Genomic DNA, 26,471 nt, shown 5'->3' with positions numbered 1-26,471 from the left:
CATAAAACTGAACTTATTCACCCTCAATCATTTATATTATTATTATTCTAAAAGTTTTTTAAATGTTTAAATATATATACATATATCTTTTTAAGGAAAGAAAAATATATACCTTTCCTTCTTTTCATCACTATTTGCATGCTTTGCATTGAATAACTTGTGTTTTGTCTGTATCTAAAAAAGAGACCCGACTAGAAGTGTGGCTGGATTCTCTATATGTCTTTTCTTAAGTCCTTCTGAAGTCTCATTCACATATTTCCTTAACCTCATGACGTTTTCCATCGAGGGTAAGGAAAAGTGATTAGGAAAAAACAATAGGACGCAACTTTTTAACTATTCAACCACACCCTCGTAAACCAGACCTCGTAAAAGCCTGACTGGACCGTCTATGGTTACTGTGCTCCCAAGGAGGAATTGAGGACTGTGCTGACCAATGGGGAAATTCCAACGCTCGACCAACCAATGGTGTAACTTCATCACTCACTCAGTCAGGGACAGAATTTCTTGTTGTTCTCTGAATAGATTTACATTCGTGTATCTGTTTTTAAGGCTTTTTTCAAACTTCATTTTCCTTTAATATTCCCATCTTATGTTTTTCATATATATTTGTGTAATTTAAACGTGATTTGCATGTGTAGCTCTTAATGTCAGCTCTTAATGATGAAAAACAAATTATTACACTAAGGGAATCTGCAAGGAAATACATACAAGGACAGTGTAGAAACAACCTTCCAATTAATTACTTTAGAATGACCAAAACACCCAATTTTTTTTTTTTTTTTTCTGCCCATACACTGCATCAGCCTCCAGTCCAGCAGGTGGCAGTAATGCACCTACAAGTTGGTTTGCCAACTGCCATTAAAATTTACAGAAGAAGAAGAAGGGGCAAGGTGGTCCTTTTAAACTATCAGTGCCCCACCTACAATTTTGGTCCAGTGATCTGTTCATTTTTATAAGTCTACTGTAATTCAGCTGTTAACATTTTATGAGACCTCTACTGTTGCTTGCCTGCTAACCTTTGACCATGTTGCAAGAGTGTTAAGTGGAAGAAATCATTGTTTTTGAGCCAAGTTCCCTGCCTGTAGTACTCTGTTCTTCATTCAAGCTAATGCTAGCTGCAGTAGCTGGAGTTTTTCTTGCCCCCTTGTTGTCTGCTTGAGACTGTGAGGACTATGTGCTTCTCTTCACTGAGGTAAGTGTTAGCTACATGTGCTATCATACACTGTGCTGCCAGTTTAGGCTCTGTTAAGTTTATGTATGTGTGTTTGTTATGTCAGTTAACTGTGAGGCTAATAGGTCTTTTTCACCACAGACATTTTGACTTGTCTTTACAGGACAACCACAGGTGTTACTAATGATGCTAACGATGGCTAAGTGTCTAAGACTTGGTCCTGCCGGTTTTTGTTTTGGGGAATTTCCAGTGGATCTTTTTCTCTACAGCCATATAAATATGAAACAGGATAAAAACAGGTGTTACCAATGATATTAATTAAAGTCTTGTTCCATTTAGTGGAGTCTTTCCAGTGAGCCGACATACACAATAGCAGCTCCCTGACTCTGTTTGACCTGAATCAAACTGAACCTTAATTAGTATCATTGGTAACACCTGTGTTACCTGCTATTTCATGTCAAAATGGCTGCTGTGAAGAAGGTCTGTTGACTCAATGCAAACTCTGGTCTTAGGGAAATATTGCAAACTGGCTTTAGAAATGTAAACATTAACTTTAACACAATTATTTCCCTGTAATTTGGTTCCATATCAGACTAAACGTTTGTGAAATATAAGTCACATTTTAACACTTAATCTTCAGTTGAACAGTACATTAATGTTTTAGCTCAAAGCAGTGTGTTCAGTGTGACAGCCTGCTTTACTATCAATTACATTTAAACAGCAGTGGAGCTCCTCTTCTATCTTTTTCCCTGCTGGATTCATAAAGCTCATATTTGGTCATCTGCCGCTTATACGTATTTTCCCGTTCTGAGTTCACATAATAGATTTAAATTCCACATAAATGTCTGAAATAGAGAGGCATTGGAAAATGGAATAATCTCTTGCTTTATGGTCTGAAATACCCTGTGCATTCTCCTAAAATGTCTCACAGCACTATCATCTGCTCAGTGTTAATATGTGCAACATTTTGAGCCCAAATTAGCTCCTTGACACAGAGGAGTCTTCTTTATGACACTTTGTAGTCCTCTTTATCTGCCAAAACGAGTTGGAAATGTACTTTCCTTCATGTGACAGTATTGCAAGCAGGGATGCATGATAAATATTGTGACTGATAAACTATGAGCTTAATGAAAATATATATTATTATTTATTATTCTGATAGTGAAGTAATCTGATATCTGATTTGACAGATTATGTTCAAAGAATTTAATTTTAATTCTTAGGCAAAATATTTTCTAAATGCTGAAGTATATTTAAGTGTCTACTTGTTTTGTTCCATTTGAACCACTCTTAATACAAAATATTGATGATTGTAGTTTTAAACATCTCCATGTAGCTGAGCAAATATTGTAGTGTTCAGGGAACTGGAGAAAACATGGATTCAGACAGGACAGATGGAGATTAGTGGAGAAAATGTGATATGAACAGCCATAAACACAGAGTAACTATGAGGCACTGGCAGGAGAATGAAAGGGACTCATTCAGAGGGGAGACCCCAGTCGTAGTGTGTGTGTGTGTGTGTGTGTGTGTGTGTGTGTGTCCCTGTGAACGCTGGCATGTTGAGTAGTGGGGTCTCTTTGAAGGTCTTATGTAGGTGCATTCTTGTTCTGTAGTGTGAGGAAAGGGTGTGTGTTCATGATGTAGAGTGTTTTCTTGAGCTGTACTCATTGAGAAAAAGCTTCTCTATGGAAAGCGGCCATGCCTCTGAAAATTCTTTTTCCCCATCCATCATTGTGGCCTCTCAGCAGGGCGAACTATGACCCCAACCTGGACTTTGGACAGGTACTCACACGGACTGTTTGGAAATTGTTCCTGAAAGTCTCTTTCAACTGTCACTTGCAGTGAGCATGCTATTTAAGGCACAATATCCTCAGTGTCAATTCACCTCCCAAGAGGGAAACATAAGCTGTATCATGGACTGGATCTTCTGGAGGATGTAGGCCACAAAGGTGGTTCCTTCTGTGGACCTACAGGTGGAGCTGACCCTCCCAAAATGAGATAATATTGTGTGTAGCATTGTGTAGATAATGGGGTAGGTAGGATACATACACTGACTATAGATAAGTACCTCATACCCCAAATATCCAAACTTAATTCATATAAAATGGGACAGGCCTTGTTTTTTTTAGATCTAAAAGTCCAGTCTTGGATACACAAACTTATTATGATTGATTATTGTGAAATCCTGACCTGTGGAGGCTCTCCGCACATCATATCCCAGGTCCCGTAGTGTCCCTTGGCTTGTCTGTGAAGTCTCACGGTGTCAGTGAAGGCTGGCGTCTGAACAGGCGAGTCCTCTGGCAGACCTGTAGATAGCAGGAGAAAGCAGGGCAGATGTTTAGTTAGAGATTAAACTTTTTCTTAAAAAAAAAAAAAAAGACGCAGTTAACTGAAATGATCTGAACAGCAAGGAGCTAGTAGCATGGCATGATCTCTTAGTATTGTAGTAAGTTGTCTCAGATTCATTTACAATGACTAAATTGATGTTTACTGATAATGAGATGAACAAACGTGTGGGCACTTCATTGCTTCTGCCACTAACAACCGTTTCCACAACATCTGAGTCACTTCTGAGCGATGGTCTGAAAGTGTAATTTTGGCCGGCGTTAAATTCAGCAACAGTTGCTGGAGTGTGGGACAACACACACGCTCGGCCCCTATCACACACATCTGTGTCATCCCTCAAAACAGGAAGACGGTGGCTTGTTGGAGGACAGATTTCATGTGGTTGCTATGGTTACCGCCCCTCCCAGCTGACAGGACAATAGAGGCGTCTCACAAAGCGCTCGGCAACGTGCGTGCGTGTTTTTTAGGAAGTTGGTTTTTATCATGTGGTTTTGTTTAAGTGATGAAAATACATCATAGCTGGAGAGACGCCTCTCTTTCTGTCTCAAGGCCACAGCACTCGGGGACACTTGAGTGCTGAAAGTCAAACATCCCTCACAGTACAGAACAAACAGGTGTATGGAATAAAACATCTATATAATTAGCAGTTTGTCCTTCAGAGCACTTCCTCTTTTAAAAAGTGAACTGTTCTGTTATATTTTCTCTCATGGCAACAAGCGGTAGGTCTTCTGATGCACAAAAGTGTAATTCAAGGATAGGTTTGCTGTTTTTTAACCCAGCCCTTACTGAAATATTGTTTACCATCATGTATGATGATCAGAAATATACAGCAGGAAAACTTCAACAATAGCAGCAAAACCTAAAAGCATATCAATGTGCTTCAGCTCTTCACTGGGCCTAAACACCGATAGGAAGTGCTGTACTTGCAACTTCCTCTTAAGTATTTACATTCTGCAGAAAGAAATATTTAAACCACTTATTCAAGTAAAAGTAGATATACAACAATACTGATTCTCTAAGCCAGGAGTCTTCAGTGTTTTTTTCAGGCCATGGACTGCTGATAGAGACAGAGCAGGACCTGCTTCTACATATACTGCACTGAATATTTTCAGGTCTTCTCTTGCTTGCCCAAAGCTGCTAAGTCAGCAGCAGTTGCAGCATGGCTAATGATAGCTACATTAACCTCACCCTCTGCACTTTCACTGGTGGTTTCTGAGGTGGAGGGTAAGTCAGACTATCTTGTTCTTGAAGTTAAAAAAAAACTTTCATTGTGCCTAACATGAGTATCTGAATACCCAGGTTTTAAGCACAAAAACATGCAATTCTATACTAACTATTTAGCAAAGCTGTTCCAGACTTATTAGGCTGATTCCTCCTAAAGGGATAGTTTGCATTATTTGAAGTGGGGCTCTGTGAGTTACATATCCACAGTCAGGAGTAGCAGGAGTACTGGTGTGGAAAGCGAAACAATGCACTGCTGTGGACAGGGCCAGCAGCAAAACCTATTTTAGCCACCTAAAAAAATCAGCATCAGTTTAGGTGTACGCTATAATACCAGACTCAGTTGGCAAAAACAGTGATTTTAGGAGGAGTTATTCATCCACCACTGCCTCAATCAGTTAGTTAGCTTGTGTTTTAGTCTGACTTTGTGTTTTAACGGCTCAGTTGGGATTCACCAAAGTCACATAATAACAGAAACAAACTGATCGTGGCAGCAGTAGACAAATAACTCCAGTGTTCTGTGAGGTGAAATTACTGTTTTTGCCAAAGCAGTCTGGTAGCTTGAGAATGAGCAATAATTGGCTTATATAATATCAGTTTCCTGTTAAAAGGCTGTCTGATGGCAAGGTAGAGGTGAAGATAGTTTTAATATAGTGTGCACATGAAAGTGATTCAGTGATATGTTTGCTAATCCACAGCAGTACACAGTTAGCCTCCTATACTGGCATTCCAGCTGCCTCTCCAAACTGAGGGCATGCAGACCACCATCTACTGTAGGTAATACATTGACTATAGATAAGTTCTACCCCACTTCAAAAAATCCAAACTATGCCTTTAAGGTGCCAAGTCATGAGAGACAAGAATGCAGAAATTTCCTGTACTGCTTAATGGATGAATGGTTGATTTACCCAGCATGCCTGGGTGATAATCTGTGTGTGAAGTCTGTTACGTGCAAGCATCAATATGTGTGTCTTTATGGCCTGAGTGTCTATCAGGTTGTTTTGTCTGTGGCTATAAGTCTGTGACTCAGTGGCGTCTGACAAAGACAGGAAGTGACCAAGGAGTGAGGAGGGGGAGAGGCAGAGCCAGACAGGAAGCCGTCTCTGCTCCCACTTTACTAACTCTTTGCTGACGGCCCGAGGGTCGCTATGTGAGCTTGTTTTGGCACAGGTCTGCATGAGAATTCACTGGACACTAAGATTAGATAGGCGCAGTGGGAAAATAACAGCTGCCATGTTGGCAAGTGACTGATGGTCACAGCAGCAGACAGATTATGGTTTATTTATGCTTATGGCAGACACTTCAAGACGCACAATATTAATGTGCACGACAGCCACACAGCCTTTTTAAGTGCTTTCTACAAGGCAGTCAACCAACCTGTTTTCCCCATGACGAGAATTTATTTGGATTGTTTCATGTCATATTTTACTTTCTCCGTGTGAATGAAGTTGCATGCACAAAAGTTTATTATGTCACACTATCTGACTTGTCCATAGTTCATCTTATAACAACACATCCTCAACAAGAGGCTTCAGACACACAACTTGCTGTTGTTTGATTATCACCTTCTTGACATTCAATATAATACCTGCCACATCCACATTGTTCACTGCTGAGTAACGTGCAGCACATGGTCACGCTGGCATCAAGCATAGCCACTCCAAATTTGGGCAAATATTTTAGATACTGTGTGGAGCTGAGTTAGGAAGAGGAACCCACTGCCAAGTCTCTCATTCAAGCTAAACTGCCCCAAATATACCATGTGAAAGTCTAAATATCGTCTTAACAAACAGTAACTACTGTACTTTCAAAGTCACTGTGTGAAACAGCAGAAACAACTGTGAGGTGTTTCTGAGGGAAGAGGAGGCGTGGAGAGGCAAAGATACTGTGTGAGATGAATTTGAGGCAAACAGTGAGTCAAATCTTAACACACAGACATGATACACATATTTTTAGATCCAGTGTGACGCACACTTTCCAAGGAATTCATTATCTCTGATTCAATCTGTCTTTTCCAAATAATTGACCATTAATTTCCACAGAAATCCTAAAAAAATGTAAAAACAAAAAAAAAAAAAAAAAAAAAAAAAAGGTTAATAATATCGTCCCACCAATATATTGGTCTGGCTCTGTATGCCTCCTGTTTACATCTCTCTCTGCTGAACTACTGTAGTTCAAAAGCCTGTATGTTGTGAGTGTGACAAGAAGTTACAAGAAGATGCACCAAAGACAGACTATACTAAACTAGACTATACTAATTAAAATAAATAGTGCTAATAAGTTTTATTCAAAATCACATTACTCGTGGCCTGGTATTTGTCTGGGAACCACAGGGCTGCAACATTCAGTAGGTGTCTTATTTGTTGATGTTGTACAATATATTTCTGAACAATGTGCATTATTAAGGCACAATCTATGTCCCCAGTGTGAAATGCCTGAAAGTGAACACAAGAGAAATTTCCTTTTGGTGTCACAGAAAAAGGAAAATATTTTTTGACAATCTGCCAGGCTGGTGAAGCACTACACATTCTCCGTGTGTATGAACCAAGCCAGATCAGGGGACAGATTACAGTTTCTCTGCACTGTGTGTGTGTGTGCTGTGTATAAATAGAACATGTGGCAGCACTTACCACAGTCTCTTTATTCGAGGCATTTCCCTCCCTGCCTTGCTCACCACACTCTGGTTGGTGGGATTTTAGCAGCAGTCGTGGAGGACTTCCCAGGCCTTCACATCTACATTCTCCCAGTTAAATATATTTGACATTTTTAAAATCCAATAAGTATTTGGATGTCAAATATGGCGTGATTAGACTTCAGGCCACCTGCTTTCACATTATAGCAGATTTTAAACACTTCTTTCGAACCCTCACAGTGCGGCGGCTCTCAGACATGCATGAGCAGGATTTCCCCATATGGTGCAGCCCTATGGATCCAGCCAAACCCACAGTACAATAAACACTCATTGGAACATACCATCAGCCGCAGACATGACAAACGCATGACTGAATATGTACAAAGATTTTAGCAGATCCTTGCCTCCAGTAGCAGTAAATGAGACAATGCTGGACACGCTGTACTGGTGTATTTTGTTTATACTAATATATATTGTCTGGTCATAACACTATTGAGTATATAAATGTATGCATTTTTAATCATGTAGCATGCTGAGGAGCGCACTGCTTGTTCTTTTATTGTTGTTTGAATGAGCCCGTTGCAGGTCTCTTCTTGCTGAGTGGAATTAGTCTGAGGTCTGATCAGAGCAGCAGGCCGCTGACTGGTTTTAAAGGCTGTGGGGGTGGAGATGTGGCTGTGATTGATGGTTCTCTAGTGGCCCAGCGGCAGCCTGGAGCAGCCTTTGACTACTAATGTGATGCACAATAAGCCTGGGTGCTGAACTGCTGCCTGCTGGTCAAAACCTGAAACGATCATAAACACTGAAATTAATGATTATCTTTAATAACAATGAACCTTTTGATGAATCATAAAAAGATGTCCAAAAAATTATACATTTAGAGAACCTCATATTGCTTGTTTTGCTCGACCATAACCAAAAGATATTATATTATCAGTCATATAAAACTAAAAGCATATATATATATATATATATATATATATATATATATATATATATATATATATATATATATATATATATATATATATATATATATATATACATACATATTAGCACATTTTCTGTCAATAATGAATATAAATAGTTGATATAAAATGACCTCATGGAAAGGCCTATTTCTTCTTCTTTCCTGTTGCTTCTCCTGTTTGGAATTACCCCAGTTTGTTTACTCTCCTCCATGTTTGTTTGCCTTCATGCAAATTTCCTACCTGCATTGGCATCATGTGGAGGAACACACAGTTGTCTAAATGACACAAAATATTGCTGTAAAGAGTGTGACACAATGAAATAAATGATCAAATATGGACAACATTTTTCCATTGTCACACAATATATATGAAGGTATTGCACAGCCCCTGCACTTGAGCCACTGGAACATCCATGGCCAACTTCCTTTCGATCAGCTAACAGATTAATCAACTAGTCATTGATCCACTGCTAAATTATAGGCTTTGAGACCTAAGATGAAGCTAAGACCAAATGATTTGAAATTATCAGTGATTAAAAACAAAATCTTTGCATGTTAGATGCTGGAACTACCAAACGTTTGCCAATTTTACATGAAAAATGACTTATTGTTGATCCACATTCTGTTGATCAGCCAGTTGAATATTAAACAAATGGCCTCAGGACCAGACATCATCATGTTTACTTGTCAAGTCTATTATGATATCAACCATACTGTGATGTTATTATGTCACTTTCTGAGTGCTCTGCAGCTTTATGGAAAGTTTCAGTTTGGGCCTTCTGGCTCCAATTTCAGTCATTACAACATTTGACTCACCAGGTTGATTATAGAGGTAAAGGGACATGGTGACTCCACTCTGGTCTACTGAGCATTACAAAAGGTCCAGCATCCACAGCAGTTAGATTTTAATTTCTGTCATTCTACCTAAATTACTGTACTTATTTGAAATTGTAAACAGTAAAGTTTTTACCCAAAATCCCACATCAACTTGTACCACAGTACACGTGCTTGCACAATGCAAAATGTGACTGCCACGTCGACCAATCAGATGGGCTGCAGCTTTGTGTTGTGCAGAATAGTGCGATGAGGTCACCTGTTAACTGAGCTGATTAACAGGATGCTTTGCAAATCATGCTGTTAAGGCGATGCAAAGCAGCAGTTGATCATTTTATTGCAGAGCAACTGAGGATAAAGCAACAAGAACATTAGTGGATTCAAATAGCTGTAGTGAACATTTAACTTGTGGGTTTTACTTATCAAAGTCAGCTGAATAGTGTCAGTGTTCAGCTGAGGGACTACTTTGCATGAAGCTTCAGTGCTGCTAGCAGTTTGTTCTTCATGGGCACTGCAGCATTTCCTGACTGACTGACACCATGTGCCATGTCTCAGCTGCCTTCTACATCCAGGTGCAATTGTTAGTAACAATTTAATATTTAAAAAAGTATTAATTCCAACTAGGACTGTCACAATATTAGATTTTCACTGCATGGTTATTGTGGCCCAATAAATTCACTACAACATTTTTGTAATACCTTTAGAAAATTGAAAAGAACAATTTCATCTTTCATGATATTTACTGTGTGTTTTGTTTATTTTTTGGCAAAAGAATTACACTCAGTATGAGTGTGGGGAGTAACCAATGGTTAAAAGTAATTTTTTGTGCACAAATGGCAGAAAAGGCTGTTGTCAGCCTCTCAATCATGGAGCTTTTCTCTGTTTATTATCAAATCAAACTGAATATCTTTTGGATTTTGGACTTGACAAAACAAGACATTCAAGGATTCACCACAGATTTGAGAACTGTGATTGACATTTTTCACTATTTTCTGACATATTAGACATGCTGCAGACCATTAAACATGGCAATTAACTTTAGGCTCTCTTATTATTTGATAACTGCTAATAAATAAAAAAAATAAAAATAATGTAAGTAAAGTAAAAACTGACTTTGGGCATGTAGATTTCTGACCCACTTGCTTGACATGGAAAAAACATAAAAGTTGAACCCTGAAGTTACACTTGCTGGACTGTAAAAAGGCAACCAGATTAACAAAATGTCTAACAATATTATCCTGTATTATTAACATGACATTAATATGCCATTTTTAAAGTATCATGTCTATCATCAGTACTTGTATATTGTATCACCTCTAATTCCAATACTTTAAAACCTGCTTTGTTGGAAATGGCAGCATATCAGCAAGTGCAAATGTGTATGTTTGTGTGTGTCCAGTGAGTAAAACAAACTGCAGAGAAGGCAGGGGTCAGGCTGTAAATCTATTGATCACTCCCAGGAAAAGTCTTTTACAGGTTCTGGTTTCCCTCAAAACACAGACTTGACAGAGGTGAGACAACTGGGCGTGTCAACACAGGCCGAAAACATGAATGCCAATCCACGCTGACACCGACCATGGCGACAGTAAAACAGCAACACACTCTGTTTCTTAAGTTACAACATATTCCTGGAGCCCAGCCTCACAGCTGGAATGTACGGCAGGGTGTTTACTGAGCATGCCCGAACAGGTAGTGTTGGGAAGAAAAAGGGGCAGCTCGACTAATACAGACAGAAACGGATTTTGTTTTACAGTCAAGAAATGTTGCACTTGTGTTGGTGTTGGGTTTCTAATTTAGTTGCACAACTGAAGAAATAAAACTCCTGCAACTTCTGAGCTTGCAGTGGATGTTTTCAGACAGCTGCTAGCATTGTCATGTGTGGTTAAGCAGAACGCTCTGAATTCATGCAACACAGTTGGTTGGCACCATAGTTGGCTAAGTACAAAACAAAGCTGAATCAGGTTGGACAACTTTGTGGGCCTGGTGATGAGCTTAGAGCCAGCGTGTTGTTTCATTTCTCGTGTCATACATGACAGAAAGCTTGGTTGTATTGTTCATGATATTTAATTGTTTGGGCTTCATTCACCCTCGCTTGCATCTTTCTGTTGGTGCTGAGTGATTTTATACAGCTGACGTATAATCACAATGATTCCTTTTGCTTTTACAGATAATTTAGCCTGACATTAGCTTTCATGTGAGGTCAAAGCTCAAACACTAACAGTATCATAATTATGTGTGCACACCCACAGGCATTTAAAACCACATACTTGTGTACGTACATGCTTAAAAATAAAATACAGGGAGAACTGCTGATTTGCCATTTCAATTGATTTTTATTTAATTTTGAAATTGTGACACCCTTACTTGTTAATCATGTACAATAGGCGCATTTAGGTGCCATGATGTAAAGATGTTGACCAACTGTTAGAGAACTGTCATATGTAACAGTGTGGATTTTTTCACAATAATATGTAATTATATATGTTAGATTCAAAGATTCCTGTAATAGAAAAACTGCAAAAAGAATCTAAAGAGCAAATTTCAGCAGTAGTTCTAAATTATTTTGTAAGAAAAAACCTTATAGATATGATCTTAGGTTCATAATTTATATTACAAGCTTTATCAAATAATCTGCGCTTCATCTACAATCTCTTTTAACAGCACCTGGCTTTGCAGCCAGCAGGATCCAAACAAGCCCCGTCACGTTCCCCGCAGCAGCCGTTTATTTATCGCTGAATCTCTCTCTAGTTCTGTATTTTTATCCCAGATTTCCCAAGGTTCCCGCTCATTCTGATTCACTGTCTCTCAAGTCTAAATAAAACATGCTGAATGGGAGATCACACACTCACATACACGTGCATGCATGCATGCACATGGCCACAAAAATGCCACTAGACTCTCCTCAAAAGAAAGCAGCGAATCAGCTCTCTAAGTTAAACCACAGAATTAAAATGTAAATATACCTGGCAATTAAAACTTGGTGTATAATTTGCTGCTAACGTGCCATGTGGTAAACAAAGTTTGGAAGAAGGCCAATCATTTACACCCCATTGGCTTTGTGTAACAGAATCTAAAGGTGTCGCTCAAAGTTGTCTTGCCAAGCTCAGAGAAATATTGTATGACAACATGACAAAAAAATGGATGACACTGTGTTTGCACATCCTCCGGCATGTCTCTGCCTTCTGTCTCAACACAATGACACATGAGTCATGCCAGCACAAGAAGAAATATTTAATACCAGATGAAGAGAAGTTCTCCACCCTGATAAAACAAACATCCTCTAATGTTCAACTGAATACAAAACACACCGCGCTATCCTTTAAAATATATCATCAATTCACAAATAAAAGCCAGCACTCAAATAATGGAGGCAAACAAAGAAAAGCTGGGGGGAAAAGAGCTTTACATCTGTACAATAAAAAGGTAAAAAGAGCAAGTCATTACCGCAGCATCCCTCAAGCTTTTGCTCAAAACGAAAACATGTTCTAAATAATACTGATCCTTAGGAACACTGATGACATGTATTATAATGCCTAAGTGGTTTAAGTCAAATCTACTTTACCATTTTTTCATGATTTATATAAACAATACTCTTTAAAGATGTTACACAATAAAACCTCCTGAGAAAGTGAAGGGATTAGGGCTCTATTGCTATTTCCAACATTGATTAATCTAGCTACTATTAGTTTGATTATTTGCTGTAAAAAATGCACATCAGTCATTCTTTTTCTGAACCCAAAGTGTTTTGAATGACCTACATTTTCAGAAGTTATTCAAACTACAACAATTTAAACAAAGAAAAGCAGCAGATCCTCATATTTCAGGAGCTAAAACCAGTGAGTGGTTAACATTTTAGTCTGAGCAACAACTTAAGCAATTAATTACAATATATGGACCAAGCAATTAATTAATCAACTAATGTTTTCAGCACTAGAAAAAAATTGCAGTCTGTACTTGCTGAAAGAAATAATTGTTAAAAAAATGGAAGAAGTTTTGAGTTTGCAACAACAAAAAAACATCAAAATAAAAAAAATATAAGCTTAAAGAGGGCAATATGTACAAAATCAACAATATTATAAGGATGAAAATTGTTGTTTTCACAAAAAATTAAGCTATAATATGAAACATTTCCTCTTTAAAATGTAAAAACGCAAATGTTTCCAAGAGTGTTCAAACACAGAGATATCCATAATGTTTCCATGATTATTTTTTTTCCAATACTTGAATAAATTTTTCTTTTGTTTGTTTGCTGAATTTATATACATATATATATATATATATATATATGTATATATATATATATATATATATATATATATATATATATATGTATATAAATTCAGCAAACAAACAAAAGAAAAATTTGAAAGTGAAAAGTTGAAAAGTTGTGCTTAATCCATTAGCTCAGTGCTAACACATAACAGGAATTCCCATCGACACGCTGACAGAAATTAGCACCATGATTGTAGTAGTATTACTTGTACAAACAGATCCATTTTCTTCATGTTCTCAACATAAATTGACATGTATGCTCATAGTTTAACTCTGTCTATTACTTTGGCTTCAACTCTCCACACTGACCAACTACAGCAACCTCACAGGGCCAAAACACAAACTCAAGAATCACTATTTCAAAGTTCTATTTCATATGTGAAAGATGCAAATTTTAAGGCTCTTTGTTTGGTGTGCAGTTTTGATGGAGTTAATTAATTTTGTCCTAATATCTTACTTAATTTATTATTGTCTTATGGCACTGGCCTTAGCAGGGACAGCTAAAGTTTACTTCAAAACATATTTTATTTACTCCTTTTATATGTAGTATAACAATGATGCTGCTGTGATCAAACTGACTGACATGTGATGTGCGTTGTTTTTCTTGGAAATATCTGTCATGATATACAGTCTCTAGAAATGGAGGATCCAACTTTTTCACATGGCTAGTGTTAAAATAGCAAACAAATATCTTGGTGGCCAGGTAACTTAGTTGGTAAGACTGTTAGCTCCACGTACTGAAGCTGTGAGCCCTCTGCAGCTGTCATGGGTTGGACTCCCACCTCTGACCCCTTCTTGCATGTCATCTCCCCTGCCTTGCTAGCTAGTTGCTAGTTGTTACAATTTCCAAGACCACACAGGATACACTGGATACATCAGAGACTGAGGAAGGAAGTCAGCGCATGTGACTAAACGAAAGGTGAATAAAACTTTAATAATACCCTACCCATTAACAGGATTTCTGCCTGCGTCATGTCAGACATATTTTCATCAGCTGTGGTGGTTGTTTAACAATGAAGACAACAACTCCCATGATCCCACGCCACTTCACGACACACAACCATGTCTTTCATTATTGTTTTAGAGACTGAGGAATGAAAGAGACACGCCTGGCAGCGCAATTTGCATATTGTGTGTTTGACAGTTCAATTTTTGATAATCACCAGTAATAATGACTTAGTGGGCAAAAGACAAGTAATAGAACAGTCTGGTAAGTTCAGAAAATTGCATCACTTTACTGTAATACAGCCTTTAAAACCAGAAAAAGATATCACTTCTGCCATATTACAATATAACAATATCCAAAAATCTAACATGATATCAAATTATATCACAATATCAATATAATATCAATCAACAGCCCTGAGCAATTCAACTATGATTGAATATGAAACTAGTAATGAAAGCCTGTCTCAAATACAAGTCTGGTTCTCTTTTTTTGTTGAGTAAACAAAATCCCCACCCACTATTTGAATGACACAGATTGTCTGTCTGGGCTGAAAATGTATAACATTTGTTTCATCTGATCCACCAACAACAACAACATGCCACGCTGTAACCAAGACAACAAAGAAAAAAAAAAAAAAAACAACGAATACACATCATTCCTACAGCATCTCACATCCACAGATCAACCAGCTCACTCAGGTGGCATGTAAAGGCTTCACACTGTGTCACACACGCCCTCATCTGAACCGCTAACAATGCCAGGGAGGTAGAGAGAGCCACTAATTGTCAGGGTGGAGCACAGAGAGAAAGAGACTGCTGCAAGTGGTATTACCGCTTCACTTCTGCTTCTGCAGAAGTGAGGTCACTGCGTGCTTGTGTGTATTGTTACCGTTGTTACTGTGTCTGACGCAGTCCTGCAGCACGGCGTGCCACTTCTTCTGCTCCTTCTCTGTCATCACACAGAAGTAGTAGTGGCGGGCGTACGGGTGCCACAGGATGAGCGAGAACTGAGACGGACACTTGATAAACGGACTGCTGCCCACTTTGGCCTTGATACCTTAAATGAGTGACATGACAGAACAAGAATGAGAAACTATATGATTTAGAAAGTCCTTCATCAGAAGCAGAGAGGAGTACCTGCATGGAAGCTAAGCAATGAACTACAGCGGACAGGGTCAGCAGTCAAATGTATTTTAGCCATGTAATAAAGGTCCATTAAAGAAATCGGTATTTTCACAGCCTTATCTTGCCATCAGACACACTTTTCCAACAGAAAACCACCATCATACAAGCCAAATATCATTCTTTCCAAATCAACCAAACTCCATAAGCAAAATGAGTAATTTTATCTCACAAAACACGGGGATTTCTGGTCTGCTGTGCTGCCTTGATCTGTTAGTTTCTTTGTGTTATTGTCTGGCTTATATAACGATGGTTTCCTGTCAGTAAAGGTTGTCTGACAGCAAGGTAAAGTGGTGAAAATATTCTAAATATAGCATACACACAAACTGACATTGATTCTTCCTCTTTTTTTTGAAGTGAACTATTTTTAATTGGCTGAAATATCTTTTGTTGCTGACCCTGTCTACAGAAGTTCTTTGCTTCCATGCTGGTACTATTCTCTGCTTCTCCTAACTTGGGGTGTGCCGCCCAACATCTACTTTAGGTAATGCATTCACTAAGTATTTCACACAAATCCCCATCAAATTATCTGAACTATACTGTAAAATATGTAAAAAAAAAAAAAAAAAAATGGACAGATTGACAGATAGAAACTGACAGATTTAGCCCATTTTTAGTCTTTACTTTGGACTGATGATTTTGCTCACCATCATGACCATAAAAGCTGATAATGATAAATAACATCTGGGTGAGAGTGAGACATGTACCTGTGATATTTAGCGTATATATTCATTACTGTCTGTGTCTGTCCTTGTCCTACCTGGCAGGCTGGCATTCATCAGCTCCATATATTCCTCCAGTGAGGTCAGCACCTTGTACCCAGCGCAGTTGATGGTTGTTTTTGGGTGAAGGCCCCGTTCATGTGCCTGTTGAGTAGATGACAAACAGGCCCAAGCTGTTTTAACACAAGTGTCCAAATCACTGAATCAAAGAGCTGCTCGGTCGAGAAAGAAGAAGAGCACTCACTGTTTTGCTCTCATAGAGGCTGATGGTGTAGCTGTTTGGCACTGACACAAAGCGATTCCTCCACTTCCGATTCTCCTCCAGATACTGAAACAGACTCCCTGAGAAGATGGACCGGCCTGCCAGAGGGTCCTGAAAAAAACAGAGGCAGCACTTAAGTATAATGCATGTTTAATGTGAAACTGTATGTTGTGAAAAGCTACATAAAACCCAGATTACAAAAAAGTTGGCATGTTGTATAAAACATAAATAGAAACAGAATGCAGTGATTTGTAAATCACTTTAAACTTGTATTCAATTGAATACAGTACAAAGACAATATATTTAATGTTCAAACTGATAAACTTTGTGTTTTTTGTAAAGATACACCCAGGTGATGGCATCATTATTGGATATTAAAGGGTCATCCACAAAAGGCTCAGTTTTTCACAAGCATGGATTCGGTGAGGAACATCACTTTGTGAAAAACGATGTGGACAAACAGTCCAACACTTAAAGAACATTTCTCAACATAAGACTGCAGGAATGTAGGGATTTCACCATCTGCAATCCATAATATCACAAAGATTTAAATAATCAAGAGAAATCCTAAAACCAGCACTGAGGTGCCTGTGACCTTTGACCACTCAAGTGACACTGCATTAAAAATTGCATTAAAAATACTACATGGACTTGTGAACACTTTAGAAAACTGTTTGTTGCTGCATCTGCTAATGCAAGTTAAGGCTCTACCTGCAAAACGAAAGCCATCTATCACCACCAAGTTCTCTGGGGCCTGAGCTCATCTGAGATGGACTGATGCAAATTAGAAAAGTGTGTTGCGCACAAGTCCACATTTTACTTTCAACACTTTAACAATTAGTGCCTTCAGTTCCATACTGAGTGTTGTTAAAAGAAAAATTGATGTAACACAATGGTCAACATGCCACTTTTTGGAATGTTTTGCAGGAATACAGTGTGTATTACCAAAAAACAATTAAGTTAATCAGTTTGAACATTAAATATGTCTTTTTCCGGTATTTAATTAAATATAGGCTGAAAAGTTTTTGCAAATCATTACATTCTGTTTTTATTTTACACAATATTTTAGGTGCATACAATTTGTATCAATGGTAGAGATGCAACTAGAGATGAAACTAAGGATTTTTTTCCACAATGAATTGATTAGTCACTTTGTCCATTAAAATGAAACTGAAAAATGCTCATCACAGTTTCCCAGAGCCCAAAGGTCTTCAACCAACAGTCCAAAACCCAAAGACTCCTCACTTACTATTAGAAATGACAAGCAAAAGCCACAAATCTTTACATTTAATAATCTGGAACCAGCAAATGTTTGACAGTTTTGCCTGAAAAATGACTGACATGATCAAAATAGTTGGCAACTAATTTTTTTCTTCCAGTTGACTGATCAATGAATCACCTTATTGTTGCAGCTACACCTGTGAGTATTCAATAAATTAAAAAAAATAATTAAGAAAGTCCTCTCATAGTAAACTGAATATCTTTGGGGTGTGGACACAACAAGACATTTGAGGATGTCATGTTGGGGTTTGGTAAACTGTAATCAACAGTTTTCACCATTTTCTTACATATCATGGACGATCGGATGAACTATTAATCCATCAGTCAGGAAAATGATCAACAGATTAATCGATGATGAAAATAATCGTTAACTACAGCCGTAATTAATTCAATTCTAAGAATGAATTTGGGTTTCGTTGTCACAGCTTAAACATTGTTTCATTCAGTCCTGCCTTAACTATGCGGGAGACCTGAAGCTTAATTGGAGTTTCCAACTGTGCAGGCGTGGGGATTTTTGTTTAGTGTTTACACAAGGATACACACCACCCACTTTGTTTTCAGATTCCTGCCTCAGATCAAATAATGCTGAGACTGAGACTGCTCAGGGAGGAAGGAAAGAACGAAGGAGACAGAGGGGAGTAAACATGAAGGGAAAAACATAAAGAGCTGCTTGTGTTAGGAAACTGATTTGTTGCTGTTGGTTTGCTGGAAAACGTAAAATTAGCCATGGATTATTTGTGCATGAGTGACCGGGTCACTTGTGCTTATATCAGGGTAGAGCAAAGTGATGATCTTTCACAGTGTTATGTGAGGTAGACCACAGGATATTCACAAAAACATTCAGACTGTTTGCAAGGATGTATCCGGCTTTTCACTTGGACTATGTACCTATACATGCAAAAGTTTTTTTTTTGTTGTTGTTGTACAGAAACAACAGAAATGTTTAGTGAGCTCAGAAATACTTACAGCAAAAAAAAGAATGAGAATATAGGTTGAAAATGCACATGAAGGGCTGGTAATGCATCTCTCTGCAGTCATTAATAAATAAACCAAGGGGTTAAACTACAGTGTTGGTGGTGCAAATGGTATATTTACATATTTCAGAGTTTTTTGGCCTGTAGCACTATTTGAGCAAACAGAAGAATAAGCTGCTATGGGCACAGTACATGGCCCTAGTGTTACATATTTGTGTATGTATGTGTTTGCAAAGTGTTTGTTCATATATGCATAATTTTGTCTCTATCATGAGCACACAAACGCAGCTGTCCTCCACACAGTACAGAGTAGATGAACTGCTATAACCGAATTCCAAACAGCATCTCTGTTCATGTGTGAAATGTGCTCCACTTCCCCCGCACTGATTGAAAACGTGAACAAAAGTGGGACCTTCGGCACATTCGGTAAACAAAAAGATGAAGGATACAAAACCTACCGAGTGGTAAAGACGAGGGCTCGCTTGTTAGACAGTGTACTGTTCAATGGACCCCAAGAATGAGCTCATTTACACCACATGTATAACGTCCAGTTCTGTTTGCCGAACAAAGCATTGAAGTTTGTAATGCATGAATTGTTTAGCTGCAAACAGCAGTGTGAATTTGTGCATCTCAGATACCAGAAACATATGGGTAAAGATTCCAGAAAGGAAGCTGGACAGTTTTGATCATCAGAACCAAATATCTTAATTACGCAATTTGCAAATGACATCAGGGAACTGCAGTTTAATAATAACTAGAGAAGGCAGTTTCTGAAGGAACTGCAGGTGTGATCGCTGAACATTGAAAAGCTGACGCTAACTAAATTGCTGGCTTTAAAAGTTCAATAATACAAATAATGTGTGAAAGATGTAGAATATTTTATGGTTTCCTTAAAAGTTCGTGCTAAACTAAACTGCTGGCTTTAACTTGTATGGAGAAGCAGCTGAAGGAGTATCAATAATGACTGGGAGCCGAACTGAGTTGCTGCCTTGAATAGTTCAATTGTTGGACTGTTACCGTAAACCATATAAATGATGGCCAAGCTATAAAAATAAGGCCCAAATTGTGATAAACTGGAAATATCGTTTAATATCCAATTTCATGCAGTGTTTAACACACGGCCACAATTATGTTATTATATGTTATCTGTTCCAGAAATAACAATAATTCAAATCAAATCCAGTCACAGATGGAAGCCACATATTTTCTTTTTTTGTCTAGTTTTATAACCATTTATCATGAGTGATCCTGATACCATGCACTTGCCTTTCTGTGAAGCAGCTGCGACTGTGTTCCTCCTCCTCCTTCTATCTCAAAGCGGACGCTGTTGAAGAGGGCGACTGCGTACTGCTGCTCGTACACGTCACTGAACTCCTTCATCACATCTCTGGTTCGAGCTGCAGGAAGACAAACACACACACAGACACACAAGATCAGGAAGCATCCATATGTAACACAGGGCGGAGTGCAAAATTACACATATTTAAGTAAAAGAACATCAATACATCCAAGAAAGCTTGAATGAAGTTTTCAAAACAGCACTGTAATTTAAATTTCTATGTTAAATATTAACTAAGTGTAGATGAGGAGCCGCAGGTCTCCTGTGTTACATCAAGTCTCGCCACGTCAGAAAGGCCACAACCTTCATCGCAATCAGCTCATTATGAAAAGTGCCTCGTAATAAAATTTAAAGTGGGTCTTTTAGAATTAAAACACAGTGACTCTTTGTGCAGCTCTTAACAAAGAGATACCTGACATGTATTATCAGCACAGGTCACTTTATATCATGGCTGTGTGGCACAGCTCTGTCATTGTTGAAAGTTTTGGGATGGAAAGCTTTTGCATAGTTAAAATACAACTATAGGCAAGACATTTGACTGCTTGGCAAATGAGAACATTTTGACAGAGGTGGACTATTGACTTGGACTCAAGTCACAAACTTGATGACTAAACTTATAACAAAATAAAAACTTGCAACTCAACTTGGACTTTAACGCCTATGACTCTTGACTTTTGACTTGAAAATACTAGATACCTTTCCCCATGCTCAAAGATTTAAAAAAAAATGTTATTTAAAAATTGTGCCATGAATCAATTCATTGCCTAAATCAGCTAACCTCAGCATTACTCCGAGCAAGTTGACACTTAACTCTCAAGATCCCTTTTGTTTGAACCAATCTGACAGCATCCAGTTAAGTTGCAGGAGAGAACCATGAAGAACTTAGAACTTACTGAGCTCCAGTTAGAAAAAAAAAGATAATTTTGTTTGTGTACAAAAGCTATCTGGTGGTCAACAAAAAGAAAATTGCAGTGTGCAAAACATACGGGTTGAAAATTACAGACAACTTTGACATTTGAAGTTGCACAAATGATGGTAAGTTGAGGCTCTGTTGTTAAAATGCATTTACATTTGGTGAAGAGATGACTTGTTTAGGGCTTGAAGCTCAAAGTTGACTTGTAACTTGGTTTCTTTAACTTGTCACTTAAGTACAAAAACTTGAGATTTAAATTTCAGGATTTTTTACTTATTTCCTGCCAAATTTAGTCAGAACCTCAAAATGATTATGATAAATTGAATATGTTTGGATGTTATGACTGTTGGTTGGAAAAAAAGTAGCCTACTTTGACGATGTCACCTTGGAAACTGTAACAGTTTCAGTTTTTCACAATTTTCAGACATTTTATAGACTAATCAATAATGAATATATTGGAAGGGAAAGCATGGAATCTCCTCGTGGGTATCAATTAAGTTGAATATTGTTTTCCTGTATTGCACAAATCCTTTCCACAGCATGACTCAGCATTTCTTTTCCACCGCTGTCTGCAAGCAACATCCTAGCAAATAGTCGAAGAGGCTGCTGCTGGAGGGGACATGAGCTTTTCCCACGTTCCACTGCTGGAATAGTCAGTTAGCGAGCCGATCAGTGTGTTTGGCTCAGTCAGCAGCAGACAGTGTTGACTATGATCTGTTTATGGAAGGAACAACACAGGAAGGAGGGAGCCGGACTGCAGTGGGAGAGCAGGAAGGAAAGAGCTGACAGGACAGGATAGACAGGGAGAGAATGTGGAGGAGACGGGGGGACAGGGACACACAAACTTATTAAAAACACTGTGTCATACCAAGAGCAGATGGGTGGACAGGTTAGAGGAAATATAAAGGAAGATTGTGAGACAGCTGAAACAAAGACTCCAAATCCACTGATTAGTAGCACTGGCTCTCAAACATTAATACTAACAGAGTATAGTAAACTGTCAGGTTCTGAAAGTTTGCTGGTGAGATTTCTAATCTTAATTACTTATTTTTTGATTAGATAGTTCCTACTTTAAATCCAGATTTTTTTTTAGGCGTATTCCAATACCAATGCCAGTATTGAAAATGTGTCCAATACAGCCTAAAATGCTCATCGCATATTTTGGCAAGTGTGTAAGTCTATGCATCATGTAATTTTTCAGCCCCGGAATGGGAACATACTACTAGAGGTCCTGCCTCCTCGTACAATAATTATAGCAAACATAATACATCCATACAAGGTCAGTAGTATACAGATGTTAAACATAATTTAAAACATCAAAAAATGTGTTCTGAGTTTATCACATTACAGAAACATGTTATTAACCACCCAGCTAAATTTGAATGATTAAAAAAAAATGCTCAGTATTAAAAATTAGACCTAAAAATCATGAAAAAATTTGGAGGTTTTCCCTGCTCAGAAATGCTGTGGGCATGTCCACTTCAGTGTAAAACACCACTGCAACCTGAAAACAACAGGAAACATGGACGTTCTATCTACCAATTTTATGTCCAGATGTGTTTGAGCCACCAGAGTTAGAGGACACTGACATGATGGTATGTTTTTTTTCTTCTGTGTCAGGTTGTTGGAACTGAAGTGAGCTGCTGGGCTGATTTGGACTGTGAGAGTCACTGAAGGTACATTCGTAACTGACTGTTGGGGAGGGGGAAGGTGGTGTCATTCGTGTGTCGGTTCCTGGAGCTTATATAGTGTTGAGGTACCATGGTTCCAGCCGGTCACCAAGCCATGTTTCAGGTTCACCCAAAAAATCCTGAACAAAGAGAGCGTGAACAACAGTTTAACTGTCTAAATCTGCAGTTCAATTCTATGTAGTTCTCAGTCTTAACATGTTTTCATAACTATGTTCTAACGTGTATAATGTGTTTAGAAGAAACACTCCCGTTTTCCATCACAGACTCTAAAATCTTTGCCAATTTTACTTTTTCACTATTTTATTTTTAAGCTCTTGTATGTCTACTTGTGTTTTGACAACATTCAACTTTTGAGAAGTTTGCTCTCTTTTGTTAAATGAAAAAATCTTAGCTGTTCTCATTGCAAGCTATCAAGAAGTATTGTGTCTCATCTGTACTAGTATTTAAAATTCCAGCTGTGTCTTATCATTCATTCTCTTTCACTTTTAAAAAAGTTGTAGAAACTTGTTATCAAGAAAAATAACTATTCAGTACCTTTTGTTAAATTTGTCATCAACCATCCACCACAATTAAGATTTCTAAACATACTTGCTTAATTCAAGAGACTACCTAAATCTTTAGTATTTGCCTTTATTTCTCAATTTACTATATTTTTAATATGAATCTTGTACAAACAATATATGTGTATATGTAAGATATTGCATATTGTCTTGAGCACAAAAGATTTTAAAAAATATAGTCTTTCAGCAGCTCTGTGTTTCTGGCTTCAAATAATTTGTCCCTTTTTTAATAGCGGATATCAGATAACACTTTATCCAGTGTAAATTTCCCCAAGATAAGTGCTGGCTAAAGAGGGTTTCATTCCCAATGTGCAGAGAGTCGGTACTTTCCACTGGTTGTCTTGCTTTGCCAAAGTCAGCAGACTGGATAACTGTATATGGACAGCCTTTTGGGCACTTGGAAATTGGAATTTGGGAACAAAGACCACATCATAAATCACACACTCAACCCTCTGTTTCAACCTGTATAGGCATGCCAAAAGTTCTGTTATTTCCTCCACCCCATCACTTGCTATTTCCTGTTGCTCTCTTGTCATATTAGAGCCAGAGAGAAACCTGACAGACTCCCCATCAATGAGACGATGCCCCATAGTCTGACTCAAAAATACCTGGCATCACTGGGACTTTACCATGCTATAACTCATTACCAGATTCCTGTCATCATCAACCCTTGTTTCATCCTCCCACTGTCAATTCCATGTTTTGAATAGACCAATAATAAATCATTAAGAATAATATAAATGTTGTTGCCAGCACACAAAAGCTGGACTTTTTCCATCTACTTAAAACCGACTTTAAATTAGATAAAAAGTGTACAACTGCACGGTGGTGCAACGGGAAAAGTAAGGGGATCACCAAAGTCAGTGGGATTCATCCTCTGGGAACAATGCATATGCTATCTGTACAAAATGCCATGACTATTCACCCAACATTTGCTGAGATATATCTAAAGAGGAAACTCATTTGGTCTTTTGTACCTGTGATCTCACTCTTTAGGTCACTAAAAGCTCATGACCGTGGGTGAGGGGTTGGAACATACATCATCTGGTAAACTGAAAGCTTTGCCTTCCAACTCAGCATCCTCTCCATCATTACAAAGCCCACATTAATTCTGACACCACACCAATCCACGTGTCGATCTCACATTCCATTTTTACCCTCACTTGTGAACAAGACAGACAGATGCTTGAACTCCTTTTCTAGGCGCAGGATCTCACTCTCAACCTGCAGGAAATAACACACTATGTTCCTATGAGAACCATGGCCTCAAGACTTGGAGGTGCTGACTTTCATCTCAATCACAAAATAATTTATGAGTAAACTGTAACTCAGCCTTAGAGATCTGGAAAAGACATTACAGTTAATATGCTGTACATCTTTAGATTATTTTTGAATTCTTATCATTTATCCAGGCATCCCTGTCCCCACCAACATTTTTCATTTTCCACAGAGTTCCGGAGGAATTCCTAAGCTAGACAAGATATATTAACTCTTCACGATGTTCTGTGGTCAAACTCAGGGTCTCCTACCAGTTGGACATGCCTTGAAAACCTCAAAAAGGAAGACGCCCAGGAGCCATCCTGATCAGATGCCAAAACCACCTCAGTTGGCTCTTTTGGACATGAGGGAGAAGCAGCTCTTCTCACCCTGTCTCTAAGGCTGAGCTCATCCATCCTATGGAGGAAACTTATTTTGATCGCTTGCATCCTTGATCTCACTCTTTTGGTCACAACCTACAGCGCATGACCATGGGTGAGTGCTAGAATGTTAGACCACCTGGTAAATCAAAACTTTTCCTTCTGACTTGTCTCTCTCTCCACCACAAAAGTGTGCTTCAATGCCCGCATTACCGCTGACACTGCACCAATCCAGCTGTCTATCTCACACTCCATTTAATCTCAGTTACCAACAAGACAGATACTTCAACTCCTCCACTTGGAGCAGCATCTCACTCCCAACCCACAGGGAACAATCACCGGTTTTCCTGCGGAGAACCATGGTTTCAGACTTGGAGGTGCTGACTCTCATCGTGACCACTTCACGTTCGACTGCAAACTGTCTCATTGCATGCTAGAGGTCATGGTCTGATGAAGCCAACAGAACCACATCATCTGCAAAGACTAGAGAAGCAATTTTGAGGTCCCCACACTGCACACTCCTCCTTTTGACTGTGCCTTGAGATCCTATCTATGAAATGCACAAACAGAATTGGGGACAAGGAAACAACTCTGGTGGAGCTCAACACTCACTCTGACTTCCTACAGAGGATACGAACGGAGTGCTCAGTCGAATTTTGCAAGGACTGGATGTATCATGGCCACATCGCCAGTACCCCCCACCAGATGCCCCAGGGGACAGGCCTTTTCCAAGAACATAAAACACATGGAGGCTGGATGAGCAAGCTCCTATGACCCCTCTATCAACCTTGCAAGGGTTAAGAGTTGATCCAGTGTTCCACGTCCAGGACAGAATCCGCATTGCTCCTCCAGGATCTGAGGTTTGACATTCCTCCAAATCTGTGACAGCACACAGATGTCTAAGACCCATGAGATAATGTCACGTGGTTTGTTGTTAATCACTATTGTTATCTTTGTAAAACTTTCTAAAACGGACGTCTGTACTGTCCCAAGTGCCCCTCTAGTTTATCTTAGAAAAAGGACAGAAAACACTGCAAGCATGTTTCATCTTTTCATTAAGACTAATGAAACAAACACTCAACGAGAACACCCACAGATGTACTAGATATCCCTGCAGTCCAATAGCACGCAGGCTCCCAGCTACCCAAACTCCACAGCATCTGACAGGAAAACTGAGATCAGCTTGTATTGAGGCAGCTGTGAGGAGGTGTTTCATAAAGTAGAATTAGCACATCATTATTATTATTATTATTATTATTATTGTTGTGGTTAATGCATGACTGAAATACTAAGTATTGACATAAGCTGTGGCCTCATTCACGCCCTGCATTTGTTGTCATTTATAAGTCACTGTCTTGTTCTGTGACACGTGTTTGAGAAACAACAGCAGGATCTTCATTATGGCTGAATTTGCCATCATTAGCCGGTAGACAAACAAGCACATAACATCATCTCTCTTAAGCATAAAAGCAATTATGGATGGATAAACATGAACTGTGTGGGTGGATGATTTGCA

The 26,471-nt window shown here is 38.6% G+C and overlaps 1 protein-coding gene and 1 long non-coding RNA gene across 2 annotated transcripts in view; one reads left to right on the top strand and one right to left on the bottom strand.

Moving 5' to 3' along the window:
• Positions 1–26,471, bottom strand: part of niban2a (niban apoptosis regulator 2a) — a 41,731-nt gene that overhangs the window by 10,161 nt on the left and 5,099 nt on the right. Inside the window, exons 2-6 of the mRNA XM_084745585.1 lie at positions 20,082–20,212; positions 16,543–16,671; positions 16,337–16,442; positions 15,284–15,451; positions 3,362–3,477 (exon numbers count right to left, since the gene is read on the bottom strand). Coding sequence (XP_084601711.1) covers positions 3,362–3,477; positions 15,284–15,451; positions 16,337–16,442; positions 16,543–16,671; positions 20,082–20,212 — 650 coding nt within the window. The remainder of the gene's footprint in view (positions 1–3,361; positions 3,478–15,283; positions 15,452–16,336; positions 16,443–16,542; positions 16,672–20,081; positions 20,213–26,471) is intronic.
• Positions 1,100–25,144, top strand: LOC146308151 (uncharacterized). The gene is made up of 3 exons (XR_014772610.1): positions 1,100–1,192; positions 22,688–22,743; positions 24,769–25,144. It is a non-coding gene; the product is annotated as an uncharacterized LOC146308151 (long non-coding RNA).

This window comes from Lutjanus erythropterus, chromosome 20 (assembly GCF_056507025.1).
Source record: "Lutjanus erythropterus isolate fLutEry1 chromosome 20, fLutEry1.hap2, whole genome shotgun sequence".
In the NCBI taxonomy this organism is placed as follows: Eukaryota; Metazoa; Chordata; class Actinopteri; order Lutjaniformes; family Lutjanidae; genus Lutjanus; species Lutjanus erythropterus.
Note: the sequence above shows the minus strand (reverse complement) of the source record. Positions and strands in the feature narration are given on the sequence as shown.